At 56.2% G+C, this 24,104-nt stretch overlaps 2 protein-coding genes across 2 annotated transcripts in view; one reads left to right on the forward strand and one right to left on the reverse strand.

Annotated features, from left to right (window-relative positions):
* Positions 1–12,844, forward strand: part of EFTUD2 (elongation factor Tu GTP binding domain containing 2) — a 36,456-nt gene extending 23,612 nt beyond the window's left edge. Inside the window, exons 16-28 of the mRNA XM_048829767.2 lie at positions 389–582; positions 1,585–1,696; positions 2,059–2,199; positions 2,774–2,875; positions 4,536–4,618; positions 5,383–5,469; positions 6,692–6,818; positions 7,357–7,444; positions 8,939–9,057; positions 9,671–9,765; positions 10,158–10,311; positions 11,678–11,785; positions 12,062–12,844. Of these exons, the coding sequence (XP_048685724.1) occupies positions 389–582; positions 1,585–1,696; positions 2,059–2,199; positions 2,774–2,875; positions 4,536–4,618; positions 5,383–5,469; positions 6,692–6,818; positions 7,357–7,444; positions 8,939–9,057; positions 9,671–9,765; positions 10,158–10,311; positions 11,678–11,785; positions 12,062–12,157 (1,506 nt within the window). The 3' untranslated portion in view covers positions 12,158–12,844. The remainder of the gene's footprint in view (positions 1–388; positions 583–1,584; positions 1,697–2,058; positions 2,200–2,773; positions 2,876–4,535; positions 4,619–5,382; positions 5,470–6,691; positions 6,819–7,356; positions 7,445–8,938; positions 9,058–9,670; positions 9,766–10,157; positions 10,312–11,677; positions 11,786–12,061) is intronic.
* Positions 12,845–15,223: 2,379 nt separating this feature from the next.
* On the reverse strand, positions 15,224–18,819 carry HIGD1B (HIG1 hypoxia inducible domain family member 1B). The gene is made up of 4 exons (XM_048829838.2): positions 18,737–18,819; positions 17,299–17,402; positions 16,599–16,733; positions 15,224–15,437 (listed from the first exon to the last, which is right to left on the reverse strand). The coding sequence occupies exons 2-4, from the start codon at positions 17,393–17,395 to the stop codon at positions 15,373–15,375; spliced, it is 297 nt and encodes a 98-aa protein (XP_048685795.2). The 5' UTR covers positions 17,396–17,402; positions 18,737–18,819; the 3' UTR covers positions 15,224–15,372.
* Between the last annotated feature and the right edge of the window lie 5,285 nt (positions 18,820–24,104).

A 24,104-nucleotide genomic window follows, 5' to 3' on the forward strand; every position in this document is an offset into this window, starting at 1 on the left:
CTTGGCAGTTCAGCAATGGCATTCTTCTCTCCAAGCCCCCTTTCTAAAGAGGTGCATCCAGGTAGAGGCCTGGCCCAAACTTCTCAGTTTGCAATCTCTGGGATCGTATTGTGAGGTAGCACTGTTACAGGCTTACGTGGTGGTGTTTACGTGAGGAAAGCAGCAATTTGCCGCAGTGTTCATTTGAGAAATGCACTTAACCATGCTCTTTCCAGGGATCTGGCCAATGGGGAGGGAATTCCAGGCAGAGGAAGAAAATTGAGGACCCGAAAACTGTTCCTTGTGGATTTTCAGACAGAGTTCCTGATAATCCCACGTGGGTCTAATAGCTGCTTTATGAGTTCGTGTCTTGGGAGTGACTTACTTTGATTTCTTTTTTGGGGGCAAGGGTCCACTAATGTGTCACACCACGAAAATGTACAGCACAGACGATGGGGTTCAGTTCCACGCCTTTGGCAGGGTGCTGAGTGGGACCATCCATGCAGGGCAGCCCGTGAAGGTACTGGGAGAAAACTACACGTTGGAGGATGAAGAGGATTCCCAGATCTGCACTGTGGGACGGCTCTGGATCTCAGTGGCAAGGTACCAGGGTATCAGTGAAGAGGACAAACCTCGGCAGTCTGGGAGAGGAGTCCTCACTCATTGCTGCTGTTCTTGATGCTGCAGTGTGAGGGAGAAAAGCTCAGGGCTTTGGAGGCGGGGAGGGGTGCATTTAGTGTGGTGAAAAGTCCCAGGTTGACCAACTGGATTGAGGCTACATTGAGTTTACGAAATTGAGCCAAAATACCTGGTGAGCCCCAAAGATCTTACAATGGGAGAGGATAAGTGACATTCAAAGGGTGCAGAGAGGGATATGATCAGTACAGCTATAGATGCGTTTGCATTCTCTTTTACCATTATCTGATAGACCAGTGGGTCCCAAACTTTTTACTAAGTGACCTGCCAACTGCATGCTACCATCATCACAGATATGCACCTTCCACCCTAGCATCACAACACTAATCCTGGCCAAGTGCAGAGGGGCGGCCCTGATGGGGTGCGGGAGGGTTGGAGACCGAGCATGTAGGGGGGTCCTATCTTGTAGGGCTGTGCCCAGCACTGGTCACCGCATCGCTCAGGTTTGAAGGGCTGGCCAAACCTGAGTGGTGCTGTGACCCCCATACACCACATTGTGACACCTGAAGCAGGGAGCCAGGCCCAGCCCCCTGCAGGACAGGAGCTGCCTCCGCAAGGTGAGTGTGAGGCACGCTCGCTCTCCAGCCCTTTCCGTCCCCTCCGAGCCAGGAGAAGTATATGTTTGCCTAGGTTAATCCGGCCCTAGACATAACCACCCATCTAGAACCTTGTTGGAGCCCTATCAGCATTGTCTGCATGCTTGGAGTTGCAGCAGAAGAGAGGTTTGCAGAAGAAGAGGGCAGCCAATCTTCTGCTCGGCACAGGGGCGTTGTTCCACAGGGAACAGGCAGCATGGAAGAAGGTGCAGACATGTATGTCTGAGAACCAGGGGGCGAGAAGGTGGATGAACAGAGGACAGCATGGGGACAGCAGTGACTAATGGGTGTGCTATCCTGTTCTGTATGTCAGATACCATATAGAGGTGAACCGGGTCCCTGCCGGCAACTGGATCCTAATAGAGGGGGTGGACCAGCCCATTGTGAAGACTGCAACCATCACAGAGCCTAGAGGCAATGAGGAGGTACTGTGCGTGACTCAGCATCCTTCCCAGTAGGGGAGCGTCAAGGAGTCTGCTGGCTGTCTAGGATGGTCAGGTTGGGGGCAGTGATTTCCTCCAACCAGAATGTTACTTTCTCCCATGAGCAAGGCAGCCCTGTTGTGGATTACCAGTTTTCAGGGTGCCTGGCTGTGTCTGTCAATACAAGAACACTCACTATGAATGCAGGTGGCCTCCTACTAGCCTGCACTTGCTCCATGGTGCTGTCCCAGCAATGACATGGGCATGTACTGTGGCTGACTCCAGGCTCCAAGGGATGGTTGTCCTACGAAGTAGAGATTTCCCTTGTCACCAGAATCTTACTGATGGTTCTGATTTGGTTTCAGGCTCAGATCTTCCGTCCATTAAAGTTCAACACCACGTCTGTCATCAAAATAGCCGTGGAGCCAGTCAACCCTTCGGAGCTCCCTAAAATGCTGGATGGCCTGCGGAAAGTTAACAAGAGTTACCCATCGCTCACCACCAAGGTGTGTCGCTGGGGCGAGGCTGATCCAGGTGCCCCCGGTTAGGCTGCTCCCAGGCCCTGCCCTGCTCTTTGGGCCCCCTTGTGCTGTCTTCACTTAACGCTTTAAATGGTCAAAACCAGCCCATTTTTGACTTTGCCATTCTCTCCCCTGAAACTCACTTGCTATTAGTCTGCATGGACTAGCCGACCATGATTCTCCAAGGGGTGAACCCTACGTCATTCCCTAGAGCATCTTTTGCTGCGGGGGCTAGGCCAGATGAAGGTACAAGTTTCCCACAGAGCCTGTATCTCCAGCAAGAAGAGGCTGGAAGCAGAGTAACTGTGTGCTCCCTCACAGCCAAACGGCTCTGCAGCACGTCCTGCAGTGTCCCTTGCTGGGAACCTAGGGCTCGGGCTGCTCTTCCTTCTCAGCAAGCCAGGAGTTGGCCCCACTTGCCTTGTTGATTAGACTCAGGAGCCGGGACCTTTCCCTCTTGGTTCTCTGACTGTAATAAGTTTCCCTTGGCCTTGTGGACAAAGCTGGAGGGGCTAGGTCAGAAGGAATGCTGTGCTGTAGCTTGGGCCATCTGTTTCAGGTGGAAGAGTCTGGGGAGCACGTGATCCTGGGGACGGGGGAGCTGTACCTGGACTGTGTGATGCATGACTTACGGAAGATGTATTCAGAGATTGATATCAAGGTGAGGAAGCAAAATGAACCTTTCCTGTGGTCGTTACTGGGGGTACATAAAACAGGACTTCCTCCCCCTTGAGAGTGTGGCAATCAGCTGCTGCCCCCAGCCCATTGCTCCAGCGGGTCTCATGACTGCAGCTCCTGAGGTGTAGAGAGACTGCTGTCTGCTGAGACAGAGCACGGTGCTATTCGTACCTCTGCCACTGACTTGCTGCGTGACCTTGGACGAGCCACTTACCTTCTGTAGGCTTCACTTTATCCCTCTGTGAAACATACTTCCGTACCTCGCAGGAGGGGTGAGATTTGGGATGTCTGAGATCCTCAGATGACAGGCACTAGAGAAGGGCGAAGAATTGTTATTCCCTTTCCGGGGTTTCAGGGACATGGGGAGAAGTTTCCCTTTATTTCTTAATATCAAAGAAAGCAAATACATCCCTCCAGGACAGCCAGGGCCCTGCGCGTCCCTTGGCACAGAGTCATGCCTCAGAATCTCAGCTTCATGTTTTTAAAATTGAGCTTCTAGCCCTTATGGCTGCAAAGATAATTTTGAAAACCTGGACGGAGTGTAACCAGTGCAGGTCTGACTGCAGAGAGCCTCAGTGGCTGGCTCAGAGAGGAGTGAACAGCCTGGATCCTGTCATCGCCACAGTTCCTGAGCTTTGCTGTTTGGTTTTTCCAAGATGCCATAGAATCCAGCATTTTTGCTGCAGAAGTTACTGTTTCGCCAGATGCAGGCACCTGGCGTTTTGTTTCCTGCCGAGACTTACTGCAGCTCTCGAGCTTCTGTTCCGTGGAGCCGGGCAGCAGGGAGTGGGAGCTGCAGAGCCAGAAGTGTCGGCTGGGTAGTTATGCTGCCTGTGGAACAGCCAGCAGCCAAGGCCTGAGAACTGACATGAACCGCCGAAGCTCACTACAAGCTCCCCTTTCCTCTGACATACATGGGGGAAAGGCCGTTCTGAGCCAGGCTGCCCAGATGACACCATGACAACTGAGACCCACAGAGAAAAAATCCATTGTCAGAAATAGCCATTGTTGGAAACAATCCCCACTGCATAGTAGGTCACTGAGCACTTTCAGCCCTGAGGCCCTGTTGGGGGCAGGTGTTTGGGGGGAGGAGTGGGAATGAAGAGTATTTCATGGTACTGCAGTACATTCACATTAGGGATATTTGCTGAAGAATTCGGTCCCATGGTGCTGCTGCGTGCATGGGGCTCAGAGTATAACCTAGGGAGTCAGTCTCCTGGATCCAGGTGCCTTAAAGGGACACTGTCAAGTTGAAATCCAGTCAATTTCAAACCCTGAGAACTGTTTTCAGAGCTACCCCTGCCCAGAGCCCCTTGTGGCCTCACAGTCACACTTCCTTGGTTTTTCAATGTTTTTCTCTCCCTTGCTGCTGTGAAAGACCCACAACTGTCCAGGGCAGCCTAACCAGCTGAGAGGAGTGGGGACACTGACTCGACACCCAGTGCTGCCGGTTGCCCAAAGGGAATACTGAGCAAAACAAGCAGCTAATATTTCTCGCGTTGCTTTTGATTATAGTGATCTCAGGCATTGCTGGGGACAATGGGAGGGTTAAAAGGTTTCAGACAGTCCCTGTGTAAAGTGTGTTTGTGAAGTTGAAAAGTTCAAAGAAAAGGCACAAACTGCTGCTGCTGTTCTTTTTAAAGGTTGCTGATCCGGTTGTGACGTTCTGTGAGACTGTTGTGGAAACTTCCTCCCTGAAGTGTTTTGCCGAGACACCCAATAAGAAGTATGGCTTAGTGACCCGATAGTCCAACTCTGAAATGGTGTCCCCAAGGGAGACAGTGGGAACCCCTTCCCCTGGACTGAAGCCAGTCTCTGTTGTGTCCCTTCCCCCATCCTCCTAACCACATTATACCACACCAGCACTTTCCTCTGCAGCACCTGGCACTGGCAGCTGTTGGAGGTAGGGTACTGGGCTAGATGTACCTTGCATGTGATCTGATCTGGCAACCCCTGTTTCCAGCACTCTGTAGTGTACAAGAGGGCACACTCCTACACCGGCCTCAGGAAGGGACCTAACAGGAGTTTCTGTGAACTGGAATTTCTGTTTTGATATGTGCTGGTTAAAAGGGCTGCTTCCCAGTGTCCAGGGCTCATTCTAATCAGATTCCATTGCACATCATCATCTGCAAACCTTCTGACTGCTGAGCTCCCGGTTCTGCCATTCCCATGGCAGAACTCTGGGTCTCCTGACTTTCCAAGAGCTGTGAGCGAGTCAGTCCTGGAAATATAAACAGGCAGTAAACTGACACGTGTGTGGCTAGCTCTGTCTCCCTAGCCACGTTCCAGGTGTTATACTGTGCATGCAGCTGTTGTAAAAACACAGTGGTTTCCCACAGAACAAGAGGGGAAACGTATTTTTCCACTGTAACTTTCTCTGGGTTCCTCATCCCCTTTCACTTCAGTCTGTTGCCCTAACTGTGCAGCTTGCCCTCTGGGAAAGCTCCCATCTCTGTGACTAGCTGATTGGCATCGTCTCTCTCTGCACAGGAACAAGATCACAATGATTGCTGAGCCGCTGGAGAAGGGACTCGCAGAGGACATTGAGAATGAAGTGGTCCAGATCACCTGGAACAGGTCTGCCTAATTTGGAGAGCAGAGGCTTTGTGGGTGTGTGTAGAAGAACTGGAGGGAAATGTACAGCTCTGGAAGTCACACAACATCAGTGTATAGGAAGAGGAACCTAATAGGGATGGTGCTACCCTGCCAGTCCATGAGCAGCCCTAATACAGCCTGTGGGTCACCCTGAGGCTAAGGCTATGTCACTGGACAAACCTAAGTCAACCTACATTAGGTCAACTTACAGCCACCGCAGTAATTACTGTGGTGGCACGTGCCACACTATTCTCCTTGGGTCAGTGGTGCGTGGCCTCACCAGGAGCGCTTCCACCAACCTAAAAGGGGCAGTCTGGGGAGCTGAGAGCCCGGTCTCTTAGCTCTGCTAGCAGCTCCCTGCCAGGAGCCTGGCTGCCCCACAGGCTCCCAGACTCCTAGTGGGCTACCCCCGCTCTCCGTTCCTCTCAGGGAGTGGGGAAAGCTGCCCACCCTTGTTCCCCACCAGGAGCAGGGGCTTCATACCCTACCCCACCCCTGTTCCCTACTGGAAGTGAAGGAAGCCACCCAGGGCTTCTCCCCTACCCGTTCCTTGTTGGGAGCAGGGGGAAACGGTCGAGGCTTCTTCACCCCCTCCACCCGTTCCCCTCCAGGAGCTGGGAGAAGCTGCCTGGGGCTCCTCCCCACTGGACAGTGGGGTCCAGCTGCCCCCCCTTCTCGGCCCTGCCCCCTGCTGTGATCTGGGCAGCCTTGTCAATTTCATGGCTCACCCAGCTGTGAAATTGACAAGGCTGCCAGGCTCCATGCAAGGAGTGGGCAGGGGGCTGCCCCAACTTCTCACCCAGGCTCCCAGCTAGGACTGGGGTCCAAAGCTGCCCCGGCTCTCAGCAAGGAGCAGGGTCCAGCCTCCCATCTCTCCAGAGGAGTGGGGGCTTTCTTGTCAATTTCACAGTTCAGTGAAGTTGACAAGACAGCCAATGTAAGGGACACCCTGTCTACACAGACACTGTGTCGCGTTAACTACACCAACATAAGCCTTTCGCCTCTTATGGAGGTGGAGTTATGATGTCGGTGTAGCAGAGCACTTACATCGGTGGAAGGAAGGCTGCAGCTGCCTTATGTCGACCTAACTGTGTAATGTAGACCCGCCCTAAGAGGAGGATGAGCTATGTGCCTGCATGTCTCTACCCAGTGAGTCAGGATCTGGGCTGTCTAACGTTTTCCCTGTCTGTTCCCTTCCCATCAGGAAGAAGCTGGGCGAGTTCTTCCAGACCAAGTATGACTGGGATTTGCTGGCTGCCCGTTCCATCTGGGCCTTTGGGCCAGACGCTACTGGCCCAAACATTCTAGTAGATGACACGCTGCCCTCGGAGGTGAGGAACCATAGCCCTGGGGAAAAAAGTTAGATGTGAGGAGCGCAGTCACACTGGAGTGACTTGGGCAACTTTGTCTACCCTGTAGTGTTCAGAGGCGACATGTTTTCCCCAGGCGTTGGCAGGAGGGGTCTGGAGCTGTAATTTTGCAAGAGTGCTGTCTTACTGGTTAGAACAGGGGGCTAACAGGGCATCTATGGTCTAGTCCCAGCTTTGTCACTGACTTGCCTTGACTTTGGGCCCAGCCACTTGTGGCTTAAGTGCCCTGTGATCCAGAGTTGCTTAGCTCCCGCATAAGTCAAGCCACTTTGATTAATGGATCGAGGTGCCAAATTTTGAAATGTTGACTCTGAGCTCTTTGCCTTATTGTTACCCCTCTGTCAAAGGAAGAGAATATCTGCATCGTGATTGGAGTGCCCTTAGAAGTGCAAAGCAATGCTGCTACTCTAAGAATTCACTCTTGAGAATGGTCCCTCTCTTTCCCTTGCTGCAGCTGGATGCAGCAGTGCTGATCCGTAATGTGTCTGTTTCTGTGTAGGTGGATAAGGCCCTGCTGGGCTCTGTGAAGGACAGCATCGTGCAGGGGTTCCAATGGGGCACAAGGGAAGGGCCCCTCTGTGATGAGTGTAAGTAAGAGAACTTGAGGCAGATGCAAATAATAAAACAAGAAGAATTAATTCTCCTCCCCTTTGGCAGCCAAATTATCTGTCTATAATATGCCCCAGGGCAAAAGGTCTGCTCTGGTTTAACCACCAGGTGTGTTGCTGTCTAAACAGGACTTGCTGGGTGAACTCTGTGGCCTGTTATACAGGAGGTTGGACTAGATGTCTAGCCATGCAGAAAAGACAGAAATATTCAATAAATATATCTGTTTTGGGTTTGGGGAAAAATCAGATGTCATATGCTGCTGAAATACTTTCCATTCCAACAGTAAGGAGGATGTTAAACAGCAGCTACTAGAGCTAGACATTTTTAAATCAGCAGATCCAAAGAACTTGCCTCCAAGAGTTTTAAAAGAGCTGGCCAAGGAAAAGGTTAAGGGATGACTTGATCACAGTCTATAAGTAAGGCTATGTTTTAGTCATAGGTATTTTAGTAAAAGTCATGGACAGGTCACTGGTAGTAAACAAAAATTCACGGCCCATGATTTGTACTATATACCCCTGACTAAATCTTGGGGAGGGGGGTGGCCCAGGGCGGTACCACGGGTGCTCGGGGGGAGGGGAGTGGGAGCGGCATGTGGCCTGGGACCCATGCTGGTGCTGGGTGACGGGGCTGGCAGGCTCCCTACCCGGCTCCATGCCTTCCCGGAAACAACAACATTCCTAGGCAGAAGCGCAGCCATGCGTCTCTGCACACTGCCTCCTCCCCGAGCACCAGCTCTGCAGCTCCCATTGGCCGGGAATTGCGGCCAATGGGAACTGCAGATGCAGTGCCTGCAGGCAGAGCCAGCGTGCAGAGCCCCCTGGCCGTGCCTCCCCTAGGAGCGGAGGGATTACGCTGCTTCCGGGAAACCGCCCTGAGGTAAGCACCATCCAGAACCCTCACCCGCTCCTGCGCCCCAGCCCTGAATCCCCCACCCAAACTCCTGTGGCTGCTGGGGGGTGGCCAGCAATGGCCACTGCAGACGTTACGGAAAGTCACAGAATCTGTGACCTCTGTGACAGACTTGCAGACTTATCTGTAAGTACCTACATGGGGAACAAAACTTTGAAGAGTGCATTATCAGTCCATCAGACAAAGGTGTAACAAGATCCAATGGCTAGAAGTTAAAGCTAGACAAATTTACACTAGAAATAATGGATTCTTCATCACTGGATACTTTTAAACCAAGATTGGCTGTTTTCCTAAAACATGCGCTCTAGTTCAAACAGGAATTAATGCAGAGATGTTCTGTGGTCTGTGTTACACAGGAAGTCAGACTAGATGATCACAGTGGTCCCTACTGGCCTTTCCCCTGTTCCTGTGCACCCAAGCTATGTGTCTGCGCTGGGCGTGATGATCCCTGAGAATGTGCGGTTTGGGCTGGTCTTTGCGGAAGGGTTAGCCTTCCGCTCTTAATGGGACTTCCTCCAGCCACAGCGTCAGTCACTCCCTGCTCTCTTCCTTCCCATGCTCAGTGATCCGCAATGTGAAGTTTAAGATCCTGGACGCTGTGATCGCTCAGGAGCCGCTGCACCGGGGAGGAGGGCAAATTATCCCAACAGCAAGGAGGGTTGTGTACTCCGCCTTCCTCATGGTAAGGCCTGTGCTGGGCATGGTGAGGCCAGGGCCTAACACAGCTTCTGTCTCCTTCAGGGGCTGTGTGGGTGGGTGGTAAGTACTGCGGAGGTGCGTGGTGAATTCCTGCCCTGAGACGTTTTCAGCCTAAATCAACTCATTCATCAATTAATCTTCCCAGTCCCCAGAGGAAGAGGCGGGCGCAGCGATAACAGTGTCATTCCTGTGCTACAGAGTAAACCCAGTCTGCTTGGGAACCTGCACGAATCTGCTCCATCTCCAGGTCCATTACTGTGTTTGGCCTGCTGAGACCGGGAGGGAGCAGCCTGGATGCTTTGAGCCAAGACGAGATCCTCCCTCTGTGGGTTTGCTCTGGGATGGTTGTAGAACAGACCAGACACCTGCAGCAGCTCCACGAGGTTCTGTTTATCCGCTGCAAGGCATTCAGCAGGTCAGGAGCCTGGCCAGCGGGGTCAGGATCCCTCCGCTAGTAACTCTTGGTCCTTCCCGTATGTGCCCACAGTGCTGTCCGTCTCCAGTTCACACATGTGTGCTCCCTCCTGGCCTATAGGAACACCTGGGGCCTGGGCTTGGTGTGTGCCTGGCGTCTTATTTCCCATTCCTTTTCCCAGGCCACTCCTCGGCTGATGGAACCATACTACTTTGTGGAGGTCCAGGCCCCTGCTGATTGTGTGTCTGCAGTGTACACTGTGCTGGCCCGGCGGAGGTAAGCTGCAGGGAGCCCATGGCTCCACGGGATGCCCTCGTGGATGTGTGTGCGAGGTGGCGACTCTGCCCAGAAGCGATGTCCCTTCGGGGTGGCAGGCCACGTGAGGAAATCCAGAGTGCAGTCACAGTGTTCATTTTCCAGTGGCATTGCATGAAACCTTCTCTGGCGGATCTCAACTGCCCCCTGATGCAGGGGCGAGGGTGTCTCGGGGAGCCCCCACTTCAGCCATAGGGGGGTGCTCGAGATCAGGTTCAGTCCTTTGTGTATGTGGTTCTCTCCTGCAGTGCTCACAGTGGAGGGGTGAACAGAGGTAATGTCAGTGGGATGTTTTAACAGATGATGCCTCAAAGGCAGATGTGGGAGGTTAATTCTTTCTGACTCTTCGCCAGAGGTCATGTGACTCAGGACGCTCCAATCCCAGGGTCCCCGCTTTACACCATCAAAGCCTTTATCCCAGCCATTGACTCGTTTGGGTTTGAGACTGACTTGAGGACTCACACGCAGGGACAAGCTTTCTCTCTCTCCGTCTTCCACCATTGGCAGGTGAGTGCCTGCACCGTCTGAGCCATGTGGGGGGGCATTTTGTGTTCAAGGCCTGTGCCCCACCAGCCTCGCTGTGCACCACGAGCAAAGGGAACGGATGACTGCAGGCCCTCGGGGGTTGGGAGGAGCCTCTGCTCCCTTCCCGTTTTGTATGTTAGCTGTAAATTTACTGCTGCTAGCCAGATGACCAGTCCCAGGCCTTAGGCCAGGAGGCTCCATATTGCAGCTTCCCCCTGGATGATGTGGTCTGGATGGGATCCCTTTCACCGCTGCTTAATGGGCACTAATGGGTCCTTCATTGGTGACACAGGAAGCTGCCTCAGTGCCACTCCCAGCCCTTCAACTCAGGGAGCAAGAAGCCAGGGCCAGGAACTGGGATCCCGGTTTCTGCAGTGCAGGGCACTAGCCCTTGAGCGCACAGGCTCCGCCTCAGCGGTTAACTATTAAAGAACTTGTTTCAGTGCCTCTCTACTCTGTGAAAGTGCCGGCTGAGCTGTGGGCCCCAGACCGTACTGGCATGGCAGAGATGCCTAAAACACTGGGGCTGCAAGTCCCCCCTCAGCAGGAGCAGGCAATAGTTCCCTCCTAACGGGCACCTCAGACATTAGACTCCTAGGCTGGACTGTTAACTCCTTAGCTTGGAAATTCCCATTAGAATGAACCCTGAGCCAGCACCTCCATTCAAATGGGAGCTGCCAGCAGGCAGCCGTATCTCCGCAATGATGAGTAAATTCCTTTGATGGTTGGCATGCACGTTACGGAAGGTCCTGGGGCCTAGGCTCAGGAGCTGGCCTCCACGCTTGTGAGACAGGTTACGCACCTTGGGTTTCAGAAAACAAAACCCTTCCTGGTTTTGACTGAATCATAGAATATCAGGGTTGGAAGGGACCTCAGGAGGTCGTCTAGTCCAACCCCCTGCTCAAAGCTGGACCAACCCCAACTAAATCAGCAACAAATCGGCCTGTGTATACCTTCCTAAAGCTCATTGTGACATTTGGGAACCAATACGCAGCTTAGTGCATTCTGCAAACACCTCTTCTCCACTGGCTGTCACTGTGGCAATGCTCCAACCGAAAGAGGTTGACTATAGCCAAGATTAACCCTTCAGGGACTGTTGGTGGCAATAACTGAGCAGGCCTGCAGCCGTGTTGCTGTCATACCCATAGGCACAGTTATTGGTGCTGTGGAAGATTAAGTTGCCTAGCCCCACACGGAGAACAGGCAGACTGGCTGTCAGCGGCAGTGACTGCAGTCACCAGGACTCGGATTTACTAGGCTTTCGCCCAGTTTGCTCTAGTTGAGGGTTGCTCTCAGGATCCTTCAGGGGCTCTTCTCTCCCATGCTGACTTCCTGGCCTGTGTTTCAGATAGTGCCTGGAGACCCCTTGGACAAGAGTATCGTCATCCGGCCCTTGGAGCCCCAGCCAGCACCTCACCTGGCCAGAGAGTTCATGATCAAGACCAGGCGCAGAAAGGTAAGGCCAGCAGCAGCCTCACCTACTCTGCTGACTCTTCTCCCCTATCTGCACAGTTCACAGGGCCCAGCATGCCCCTCGCACCACAGCTGTGCTTTGGACTCCGTATGCTGCCCTATGCATGGAGCCATCCCTTGCACTGCTGCTGGAATGGCTGCGCTGTTTCCCAGGGTCTTTCAGCAGGGCTTTGAACGCACCAGGGTGGGCTGCTCAGCTCTCTGGGAGCTCTGCTGGCTCTTACCTCTCCAGCTCACGCTGCTGCTTCTCCTTCCACAGGGCCTGAGCGAGGACGTGAGCATCAGCAAGTTCTTCGACGACCCTATGTTGCTGGAGCTGGCCAAGCAGGATGTTGTTCTGAACTACCCCATGTGACCATGTTGCTGCAGAGGCTAACCAGAGACTGCTCCAGTGTCTGCCGGCCCAGCTCTTTCCCCCTCCTCGTCGTCCTGCAAACATCTCCTCCCTCGCAGTCCGGCTGCCCTGGTACTGCATGTGCTGGGCACTTCTGCTAAGGCCTCAGAAGTACCCTTACCCACGACCTTACAGGCTGTGTGTGTTCAGTGCCTCCCTAGGCCAGGAGTCTGCACTCGAGACGGACAGAATATGGACATGGCTGATATCACTCTTGGTCCCCTGCAGCCTGTCACTTCCATTGCTGTGTACAAATGAATTTTATAGCCGTGCGTGGCAGTTCCAGGCCCAAAGGGGTTAATCCACACCCGTGTTCCCCTAGTGAACATGACGTTAGGGACAAACTGAAGTTTCGTGCAGGGGTTTCATGCTGGGTTCAGCCGCCTGCCTCTGCCTCTGATAAAGCTGGGAGCTGCCGCCAAGCTCCTGCAGCCAGTGACGTGCGTAGGCTTCTCGTGGTGGGGGGAGACAGAGCCTCTCCTGGGGTGCCCAGGAAGGGGGATGGCCTGTGTCTGGGGGGTTGTTAGTGACCTTGCAGGGAACGGGTGGCGGGAGTCTGGACCTCCTGACAGTCTGGATTTTTATTTCTATTTTGTACAAGTTTATTTTTGAGCTTTGTAAAGACTGAATAAAACCCCTCTCCCCTGGCGTGTGTCTCTGTCCCGGGGGGTCTCATTGCCCAGAGGGGAGAGATGCTTGGCTCAGAGCCCACATAGTGACCCCTGGAGCCAGTAGCCAGCACAGGAGCAAGGACCCACTGACCATTGCTTCTGTACTGTGAGCTGCACCCGTCCTCTGGCCCATCTGCCTCTGGGGGGAGGTGTGTGCTGGGTTCAGCAGTTTTCAGTGCAGCCCCCCTGTGGATTCTCCAACAAGCAGGATGCGCTAGTGTCAATCACCCCCATGGCTTGGCAGGGTCACTGCTCCCATCTCTGCAGCTTGTGGCTCAGGGGCTGGGGGATCGCCGGTGTGCTAGGCTTAAGACTCTCTCGGCAGCCCTGTGGCTGTTGCCTCATACGTACTGTGCAGGGCCTGTGCTCTCGTGTTTGCCTTCCAACGTAGCTCTGCAAATCATAATGTCCCCTTCCCCTTCGGTCACAGGCCTTCCCCCAGATCACACTCCAGTCTCCTGCTTCCAGCCAGCCCACACTCTCTCCAGGCTAGCAGGCAGGGGCACAGTAATGGTCCAATCTCCTGTCAGTCTCTGAAGAGGCCAGTCTCTGAATGGCCCATGGTGGACACTGACCGTTTCCCCTCAGCCCTAGTGCTGCCCCCCCAGGTCAGTGTTGGGAAGCTGGCCCTGCCCCTGCTCAGGCCGTACCTCTTCTCCGCATACCCTGGGGCCTTTGCTTGGGGCTGCCTCTGTTCACCCTCCAACTTGCTGGGTTTGGTCTCGTGGAGCAAACACTATGCTGGTCCCTGGTCTCTTTCCAGCTCCATGTGACTGCACTTCCCTGGGTCCGTTCATATTGGAGCCCCGACCTCCTGCTGGGCTGGCCCTAGCCATGGCCCCTCCAGAGTCCCATCCTCATCCCTGTCTGCAGCTCCCAGGGCTTTCTGGAGCCAGCCGGAGCTGAGCACCTGCTTTATTCACTCATGTGGGTCTTGCTGGCCTGAGCTGAGGCAAGGTGGAAAGTCCTTAGGATGTCAGGCCCCCGGCCGCAGCACTGAGCTCCTGTCCTCTGGGCAGGCACCTGTGCGCTGTGCCAGGCTGTGAGCATGGCCCTTGGCCCTATGCTAGCAGCGGGGAGCAGGGCTGCCTAACAGAGCAGGTCTCTGTCTTATGGCTACCTAGGGCTGGATGAGGGGGCTCGGCTCCAAGGAGACCAGTTTGGCCTGGCTTCAGTGCATGTTGGTAACAAGCCTGTGGGAGCCCTGAGCCCTGTTCTCTCTCCATGGAGATCTCAGTCCCATGGCGTGGCTCTGGCCCAGGACCCTGCCATGCACCTCTCCCAGCCCTGCGGCAGTCCTTTGTTGGCACAGCTCCGCCCCAGACCACAACCGGGGCAAGGGAGAGGAGATGGGGTGGTTACCCTGTTTCAGAGCTGGGGGAACTGCCTGTGCCAGGTTTACAATGGCGCCATGGAGCCGGGCCCATGCTCAGAAGGGGCCCCAGCCTGCTCTGCTTGCCCTGTGCACTGAGACCCTGCCAGCCTCCCTGCCCCACCCCATCCCACCCACCACTTGTTCCTCTTCAGCCCCTGGCCCTGCCCCCCGGCCAGACCCCAGTGCAGCTCCGGGCAGTCTATGCTTCCCACCACCCATGGGGCCCCACCTGTCTCCTGGGAGCTGAGCCACCTGGGACTGGTGCAGAAGCATGGCCAGTCTCAGCCAGTTGGGTGGGGGAGGGCTTGACTGGGCCCCTCCAGGCAAGTGGGCCCTGGCCTGGCTGATAGCACCACTCCCGAGGGGCTGGAGCAATTCCCCGCCCCAGGACCAGCCCTGGCTGTGCTGTCGGCTCAGCCCGTCAGACGGTCACCTCCCAGCAGAGCCAGTGAGTGCGGCCGGGAGGTAGGGTATGGGGAAAGGGGTGTCTGGGGGGCAGTGGGTGCTGGGCTGTGAGGGGGTGGGGAAGAGCTGTGGGTGCCGGTTTGTAGATAGTTCCCTGCACTGGGCTGGGCGGAGCGCAGCCATCCCTGCCATGCCATGCCCCTGGCCAGCCCCTTGCTCCAGGGACTGACCCCACTGCACCCTGCTCCATTGCCCCCATGGGGGCCCACAAAAGGTTAATCCGGCTCTGGGAACTGCAGCTCAGAGACACTAGTGCCAGGCCACCCAGGTGTAGAGCAGGGCATGGAGCGCAAGCCCCGGCCTTCGCCACACGGGCATCATTTCTCCCTTCACCTTAGCACCATTCATCCATCATGCAGCAGTCTGAGCCCTCGCCCCCACCCTCTGCCTAGCTGCCACGCTGCTCTCCCTCCGAGCTGGGACTAGAACCCAGGCGTCCTGCCCCCTAGAGCCCTGCACTGCCTGCCTGCCTTACTGACCAGCTCAGAAAGTGTGTTCCAAGAACGGGGCTGAGCCTCCCGTTACCTGTAACTTTATAAACCGTGAAAGCAGGATTGGTTCCATACACAACAGCAGCCCCAGGGAGCGCGGGGCTGCAGGGACCTAGGTTCCGCCAAGGGAAGATCGCTGTGCTGTGGCCCTCAGACGCTGCAGCTTCCTCTGGGCTATTTCTGGGCTCTGTCTGCAGCCCGTTTCAGCAGGTAGTCTTTGTACACTGTGTAGGTTGCTCCTGCAAGAGAGACCGTGACATCGTGCAGGCCCGAAAGGGAAAGGGACAGTGGCATAGGAACGTGCCACACAAATAACTTGTATTTCTAGAGCGTTGTCTGTCCTGGAGCGCTGTGGATCACTTCACCCACTCCCGAGGAGCTGGCAGCTGAACCCGTAGGGGCAACTGGGAACAGAAGCTTGTAAAGTGTGAACCACGAGGGCCCTTGGCCACCAACGCAGCTACCCCCAGGCTGCGGGCGATTTGCCTCACGCAGGTGTCTCTAAAACCTGCCCCCAGTTGGCCTCGCTGCAGGCGGCACTGGCTGAAACGCTCCGGCTCGGGCCATGCAGGAGGGCAGACCGGATGGGCACAGCGCTCCCTTCCGGCCCCCAAATCACATTGCCCACGTCTCGCTGCAAGGGCTTGCAGTATAAACGAGACTCAGGCCCAGCGAACTGCTACAGGATCGCCGAGCTGGAGTCTGGCCAGGGGGCAGGGCCCTAGCGTCAGGAGAGCTTTTCCAAGCGGCTGTGGCTGCACCTGGGCTGACGCACTCGGCCTGCTGGAAGCTGCTAACCGCGCGCTCCAGAGAGCTCACTGGGGCCCATCAGCTTTCCGCACAGCTGTCCTCGCCCGGCTGATGTTCCCCAGCTGCCTGGCCCCCCTGCCTGCTGGCCCCTCCACACATCTTGGCAGAGAGGGGCTGCGTTGTCTCAAGCCATGGTGGGGAAGGGGAGGAAGGCAGGTTTCTCCAGCAGGGTGGAGGAAAGGGGACGCCACTTGCAGAAGCAGCCCCGTTACTGTATGGGTGATTCAGGTGCCCAAGGTGATATTCAGCAGCAGCCCTGGGTGTGGACAAAGCTTCTCCCTTTGTACGTGAGGGCAGGGACCTTGGACTTCATGGCCCAATTCTGTGTGTGACAAAGGAGTCCCTTCTATCTGGCACCAATTTCAAGTGAACCCCTCCGATTGAGTGACCCCCCCTTTCCTCTGCGTGACTCAGGCCGCGGCCCCAAGAAGAGGTGGCCAATGCCAACGCACCATCCAGCGGCTGCAGAATCCACCACCCTGGCGGGGGTTTCGGTGCCTAGCAGAATGCAGCCCCCGTCTGTGGTCCCAGCTTGCCTAGGCTACAGCCCATGCACACCTTGGCCCCAGCATACCCCAGCCCTCACTTACCCAGCGTGATGGCTCCAACCACGCAGGCTTGGGCAGCCATGCGGGTGTGGATCAGGTGCACAGACATCTTCATCTTTCCTCTGGCCTTCAGTCTGTAGAGGCCATAAGCGACCACAAGGGCAAAGCCCCCAATGCCTGTGGGAGAGCACATGGCAGCTGGGTCACTGGGAGGCTCTCCGGGGCACACAGCTGGCGTTGAGGAGGCTGATGCTGCGGCGTGAGCTGCTGGCCAAGGGCCTCCCTGGTACTTTTGGTTTGTTTGATTCTTCCTGGCTTCTGTGCTACCCTGCTCCCGTCGGCAGCCCCCGCCCGTAGCACCGTCCATGCTACGGTTCCCCCTGCAGGGGCCGGTCAGCACATGGGCCCGGTAGTTACTAGCTCTTCCCCTCCCTTGGGCTCGGAGGATGGGTCCATTTCACATGCCAGCCAGCGCTCTGCACCCAGCGATTGTGGGAAGCCAGGAGCTGCCCTGGCTCGGCTGGGGAAGGGTTTTTCACACCTCTCGTGGCCACGCAGCTTGTGGGGCAGGTGCTATGAAAGCTCCCGCAGCTCCCATCTGACCTGCCACAGCCCTGCTATTCCGGTCCTGCCACCCCCGTCCATCCCCACCCAGCCTCCAGGGAGCAGCTCCTGAGGCCGTCCCCTCGCTGGGTCCCGGGGCACGCTGCCCTCCCAGCAGCACCCCTTCGCCCCCACTCACCAGCAGGCACGAATGGGGCCGCACCCGCCTTCTGCAGGAGCTTGGTGGAGACGGTGCCTTCGCGCTCAGGGACCCACTGGCTTTCATCCATAACCATCCTGCCCCTGCAGCCAAACAGGCTCCATGAGCCAGCTTTCCAACCCCAGCAGTCAGTGACTCCCCTCCTCCAGTGTCCCCTTTAACCCCACCCCACCCCACAGAGCTGTACCCTGGGGTCTGCCTGGTGCCCCCAGCCAGGGCTTTTCACTATCACAACTTCCTTGTGCTTCCTAGTGTCTTACCACAGGAACAACCCACGCCTCCTCCCTCTCCCCACTTTACACCTGGGGCCCGGAGAGGGGCGGGTGTCTGTTACCCATGGTCACAGAGCAAGTCGGTGGCAGGGCCAGGGGCAGAACCCAGGAATCCTGCCTCCCTGGGGCCTGTCCAGGGGCTGCCCAGCTAAGGCATGTGAATGGCTGGGCCACTGCTGGCCACTTGTTCCCCCTGGGGCGGGGGGAGGTTCCCAGAACAGAACCCACTCGGTCCGTGCTGTGCCCTGCTGCCCCCAGCAATGGGCTCGTGCGGCTGCAGCAAGCGTCTGAGATGCCAGCAGGGCTCCAGTGCCTCACCCCTGCGTCGTTCTGCTGGGCTTTGGGCATCGTGGACGGGTGCGACTGGGTCTGCAGCGCAGGGGACGTGGCATTCGCACCAGCCAGCCCAAGGCCAGGCTGTGCCTGGGGCCTGTCCGGTGCCAGCCCCAACCCGAGGCCACTGTCAGCCACCAAGACAGACCCTGAGCCAGTGGGACAATTCCCAGGTAACCGGGATGCCGCTTGTGTGCCACAAGCCAGGGATAAGCTGTAGCTACGGTCAGTGACGGGCCTGTGAGCATGACACCATGAAGGGCCATGTTTGTCCTAAAGCAGGGCAGGCTGAGTTCACGGTGGGGAGCAAGCGTCAGGGTCCCAGGGGTGCAGTAAAATACCTGTAGCTGGTATCCTCTGAGGGGGTGGGGTCCTGACTTCCCTCTGCTCGAGAACCTGCCTCCCTCTGTACAGGAGCCGCCATCCCCTGGTCCGTGCCCAGGTGCGCAGGGGATGGGGCAGCTTTCATGCTGCTAATGCTCAGCAGCTCTGTAGCCATTACCTGCCAAGGGCCGCTGGGCACCAGTATGGCATGGCCTGGCTTCCCAGTGAGGGATATTTCCAAACCCCTCATCCCTGGGCTGCTTGCCCAGCGCCAACAGCTCTGCCAAGCGGCCGAGAAAGCTGCAGGCCCAACCCAGCAGAGAGCCGAGCGAAGCGCCGTGACCTGAGACACTGAACCTCCCTCCTTGCGCAGGCAGCCAGGGTGCCGAGCCCCTGGCAAGGCTGCTGGATCCTGGGCACTGTCCAGCACTCACCGGGCCCCATCCAAAGGACCCAGAGCCATGTGCCAGGGGCTTGCTGGCACTTACCTGCTCTCAGTGTTGCTGGGCTAGGTCTGCAGGCTGCCCGGGCTGGATCTCCTCTCCCCGTCCGCACCAGGGACATTTCCCAGCCCCTCACGTTAGGGTTACAGCAAAGTCACCGGCTGGGGAGGGGGAGAGAGCAGAGAGGGGGCTGGTAACTTGGCACCAGTTCCAGGGACCTTAACCCTTTGTCTGCTGGACTCCAGCTCCTCTCCCAGAGGAAAGGGTCTCCGGTGAAATCAAGACCGCACCCACTGGCTGAGCACCCAGGCCTCCAGCTTTGCCCAGGATTCCCTGAGCCACGAGAAACAGGCGGGAAAAGTCCCAGCTCCACCAGCACCTCAGGGTGTCCACCAGCCTCCTGTCCCTCCCTGTCTGCCAGCCACCCCTGCAGTCGTAGCTCACAGCCCCCAGACTCCCCACCCTCGCCCCAGGATGGGCTCTGCCTTCCTCCCGCTAACAAGCCTTTGAGCTCTCTGCCCTGCCTTTGCTGCCAGCCCCGTTAACCACGGGACTCCCGTCCCCTGGACCCCCTTACATGGCCCCAAGCCTCTGCCCCCCATGGGTAGGCAGTGACACCCGGCCGTGCCCGGCCCCTCATGCCTGAAGGATTGGGGAAGTGGTGGGGCTAGAAGATCCCCTGGGGGCAGGTGGTGCTGGGCAGTGGCAGGCTGGTGGCAGGAATTACACAACCCCACACAGTAATGTTAGTACGGAGGGAAGAGTCCAGCGGCCTCCCCCGCCCCACACGAGGAAGGCCGGGTTGTCTGCTTAGGAGAGACAGCAGGGGCTGGGAGTCAGGACTCCTGGGTTCTGCACCAGGTCTGGCACTGATTCATTGGGCAAGTCATTTCCCCTCCTGGGGCCTCAGTTTGAACCTGTGTAAACCGAGGACACTAATATCTGCCGACATGGGGGCTGGGCAGCCAAGTGACCAGACATTGGTAAAGTGCTTGGAGATCCTCTTGTGGGCGGTGTCACCAATATGCCCATGGCATTGTTTGATGTTGCTCACTGGCCGTGTCCCAGTGAGCCTGGGGAAGAGGCTTCAGCACCAGTGCGTTGTGAAAATCAGTGACTTCAGGCTGGGAGGCAGGGCTTCCGAATTGTCACGTTCTCTGCTGGATTTAGACCAGTCTAGAGAACATCACCATGGAGCATTGCCTGCGTGCTGCTCCCGCGCAGCCATTCTGCAGCAAATGGTGTATGGGCTCTCTATGAAATCCACGGCAGAGGCTTTCCAGGGCTTCTCTTCCACGTTAGCAGGGGCTTTAGCCACAAGAGCATCTTTTCTTTCCAAGGGCTTTATAGATTTGGCATAGACCTTCCATCACCCTATGGAGCTGATAAATGGAAGGCTGCTGCAGAGAGTGGTCCATGCCTGGTCTGTTCAGCTGCATCATTAATGTGGAGAATAGCTGTCTTGGATGATCATGAAGTGTAAGGCAATCTCTGATAAACCAGGTCTCAAGCCATTAATTTGAAGCAAAAGCAGATATATATAAAAAACCAAAACAATAGATACCAAATGGAAAAAGGGGGCAGTTGATAGCAATGAATATAAATTAGAAGCTAGGAATTATAGAAAATTGATAAGAGAAGCAAAAGGACACAAGGAGGCATCTATGGCCGGCACAGTTAAGGGCAATAAGTAGAGGGGTTTTTAAGTATATTAGGAACCAAAGGAATCCTAGAAATGGTATTGGTCCATTACTAAATGGAAATGGTAGAATTGCAGACAAAGCAGAAGTGTTCAATAAATATTCCTCTTCTGTATTTGGGAAAAAGACAGATGATGTAGGTATATCATAAGATGATGAAGAAATACTTTCCATTCCAACAGTAACTCAGGAGGATGTTAAACAGCAGCTACTAAAGTTGGAGATTGTTAAATCAGTAGGTTCGGAGAACTTACAACCAAGAGTTTAAAAAGAGCTAGCTGAGGAGCAATCTGGAATGTTAAAGTTGATTTTTCCAGAACTTTTGGAACACTAGGGAAAATCCAGAGGACTGGAAGAAAGCTAATGTTGTGCCAATATTTAAGAAGGGAAATGGAACAATGTGGGTAGTTACCGGCCTGTTAGCCTGAAATCAATCCCGGGCAAAATAATGGAACAGCTGATCCACTCGTCAGTTAATAAAGAATTAAAGGAGCGTAACATAATTAATATCAATCAACATGGGTTTGTGGAAAATAGATCATGACAAACTAACTTGATATCTCTTTTTGATGATATTCCATGTTTGGTTGACAAAGGTATAATATAATTAGACTTCTGCAAGGCATTTGAGTCGATACTGCACAATATTTTGATTAAAAAACTAGAATATAAAATGAACCTGGCCCACATTACATGGATTAAAAACTGACTAAATATAACTGTTTACAGGGAATCATCATTGAGCATCCAGTGGAGTCCTGCAGGGAGTGGCTCTTGGCCCTTCACTATTTCACAGTTTGATTAATGACCTAGACACAAATCAGAAATCATCTCCGGGAAACTCTGCAGGTGACACACAGCTTGGGGGAGGGGTGAGTGGGGAGGAAGCCAGGTCCCTGGATCGCTTCAGAACGTGGGCAACGCAAAGGTTGTTGCCAGTTCATAGGGCTTTGTGGGTTAGGAGCAGCCCTTTGAAGCAGCAGACAAGCTTTTAGAGGGCGCGGGGTCCCGGAGGAGGCCCAAGGCCTGAGCTTGGTCCCCCAGTGCCCAGTCCATCGCCGTCTTGGCCAAGACACAAGGGATTGCACTGGGGCCATCCAGGGCTCAACACCGGAGTCTCTACAGCTGGTGTGCCTGAGGCCAGGGTGTTGCTAACCTCCGCTGTGGCAGACAGTGACACACCCTGATCAGTGGGCTAAGCTGCCCGAGAAGATCTGGGGAGCAGCCAGTCCCCATCCTGCAGGGGCTCCCGGCACTTCCCCGGGGAAAGGATTCTGTCCCAGTGGATCTCGGAGCCAGGCAGCTTTCCCTGCTCTTCCGCCCCATTTCCCTCTCTCTTAATCTAGTTCTGCCTGCCCCCCAGGATGTGCTGAGTCCCCCTACCCCGTGGGATCCCTGCTAGCCCGGATCCATCGCCCCATGTGCAGCTCCCACAGCCCCCTGCGAGAGGCAGGCAATATCTGCTTGCCCATGGTTGAGGGAGAGGGTGTCAGAAATGTGAGAGGGGATAAACTGGGATGCACTGGGGCAAGCCCCTGCCTTGGCTTAGCAGCAGAGTGCCCACCTGGGACACTGGCACCCTGGCTGCTGCTTCCCAGCTGCAGCGATTTATCCCCCACCAGTAATAAACCAGCTGGGAGGTGGGGGAGGGCAGCCCCAGCTGGGGTGCAACAGCCCCTCAACCCTGCCGTGCAGCACTAAGGACCCAGTTCCGCATGCAGCCAAAGGTGGCGAACTTGTCAGCACATGTTCCCCAGGGTGCCGAGCTCAGAGCCCCATTAGGTTTGCCATGTGCTCCTTGCTTCTGGGGCATGTGGCCGTCTTGCCAGAGTGACGGGGAGCGACAGGGCAGAGGCTCCGATCTGTGCCCTTCCACAGTTCCTTAGGAATTCTCCAGTATAGGCAAGATCAGGCAGTTCCCCTTCGAGCTGCCCTGAGGATCTCAGAGAGCCGTGCAAAGGAGGTCAGTGTCAGTCTCCTGTCCCCATTCTAACTGGGGGAACTGAGGCACGGAGCAGGGAAATGACTTGTTCAAGGTCACCCAGCAAGTTAGAGCTAGGAATAAACCCCAGGTCTTCTGCGTCCCAGGTCTGTGTGCTGGGCTATACTGCTTCTTGAGATCTTGTTCTAGCCCCTGTCACCGTGGTATCTGGCCCACTGATTTCAGCCAGCAAAGTCAGTTGAGTTACTCTGGACTCACAGGGATGAGAAGTGAGGCGCCATGAGCCAGCCTCTGAGCCGGGGCCAGCTGGGAGGGAGGTTCCAGCAGAGGGAGAGTGCGACAGACGTGTCCCACCCGTTCCCATTGCTGCCGTTCCCACCAGGCTGGGGACGGGATTGTTTCTCATGAGGGATGTTTACAGAGGGACCCGGGTCAGAGCCTGGTGGCCCAGCTGCAGCCACCAACATCCTGTTCCCTCCCTCACTGCGGGGAGCTCGAGTGGAAAACACTGACCCCTCCTTAGATCAAAGGGCTGGAGCCGGGCCCCAGCCCCTGTGAATTCCAGGGGTGAAAGGGAGAGAGATAAACAGCCCTTTCCCAAGCCGTCTGTGTGAGCTCCCACGTGCCCCCAGGGTGCATCAGCGGGGTCAGGAGGGAGGGCGGCACGGCCCTGCTGCTTCCTCTCGCTGGAGCCCAGAGCTGCTTCCAGCCATGCCGCCACTTTGGCTCTGTCAGGCTGCCTCTGAGCGGCCTGGGGGCAGGAACCCGTCAGGGCAACCCCTGCAGCCTGCACTGGCAACGCCCCCTCCTCCCCAGACACACGCGTCCGCTGTCACACTCTTTTCCTGGCACCAACACCCAGCTGCTTCCCTCCTGCGGAGAGCTCCTGGGCGGGGGACGGACCCTGCTCATGGGCCCCTGGCTGTGCACGGCTGGAAGCCCAGGCAGCAGCCCGGACCACGCGCGGTCCCAGGCTGGCTGATCGGCCACGCTAGCTGTCCCCATCGAAATAACAACCCCAGGGGGACACTCCCACTCTGGGACCAACAGCCGGGGGGGGGGGGGGTGAGCCCTGGGGCCCACCCTGCAGGGAAGGGGACGTGTAAAATGGGAGCCAAGCTCACCCTGCTGCTGTGGGCTCTGGTGCTGCAGGTCAGGGCCTGGCACTCTCCAGAGCAAGGAGACTAGCAGGAGCTGCACCGCTCTGGCAGCGTGGCCAGGGCCGTGTGGGGCTGTCTAAGCAGGCCCCTGGCCTGGGATGGTTTGGAGCTATTCTCCTGGTCCCCTTCTGGCAACTGACCCGCCTGGGGAATGCTGGGCTCACTCCAAAGCGAGCTCTTCCCTCCCTGAAGCTGCTTCAGCTACTAGCAAATGGTGCTGGCCTGGCAGCCCCTATTTACCCACAGAGCAGGAGAGCTCAGGCAGCAGGAGGGCCAGCTTCCCCCACATGCCTCCCTGGCTGAGGCGGGGGAGGGGAGGGGGGGGCTCTCCGATGCTCTGCCTCCGGCACATGGGGGCCAGTTAGTGCATTCCTTGGTCCGCAGCCGTCTGTCCCCCTGCTCCTTCCCCGCAAGAGAGGGTGAGCTACCGAGCGGCCCAGGGCTGGCCCACGCAGCGTCTCTGTTGAGGCTTGGGCAGGAGAGTATCTGGGCCAGAGCGTGGGGAGAGGCAGCTCGGGAGCTTGTAATGGTTCACTTCATTAAGCTAATTGGCTTTTCATGCATCCAGGACCTCACACTGTTTTGCTGGGGGGTCCTGTCGTTTCCTTTGA

This window comes from Caretta caretta, chromosome 27, assembly GCF_965140235.1.
Source record: "Caretta caretta isolate rCarCar2 chromosome 27, rCarCar1.hap1, whole genome shotgun sequence".
Classification (NCBI taxonomy): Eukaryota; Metazoa; Chordata; order Testudines; family Cheloniidae; genus Caretta; species Caretta caretta.

Excerpts from the sequence above, each read along its gene's own strand:
- HIGD1B (XM_048829838.2), bottom strand. The coding sequence starts at position 17,395 with ATGGTTATGGATGAAAGCCAGTGGGTCCCTGAGCGCGAAGGCACCGTC. Across the intron at positions 16,734-17,298 it reads GGCCCCATTCGTGCCTGCTG|GCATTGGGGGCTTTGCCCTT; the intron begins GTGAGTGGGGGC and ends GCTCTCCCACAG. Across the intron at positions 15,438-16,598 it reads GGTTGGAGCCATCACGCTGG|GAGCAACCTACACAGTGTAC; the intron begins GTAAGTGAGGGC and ends TCTCTCTTGCAG.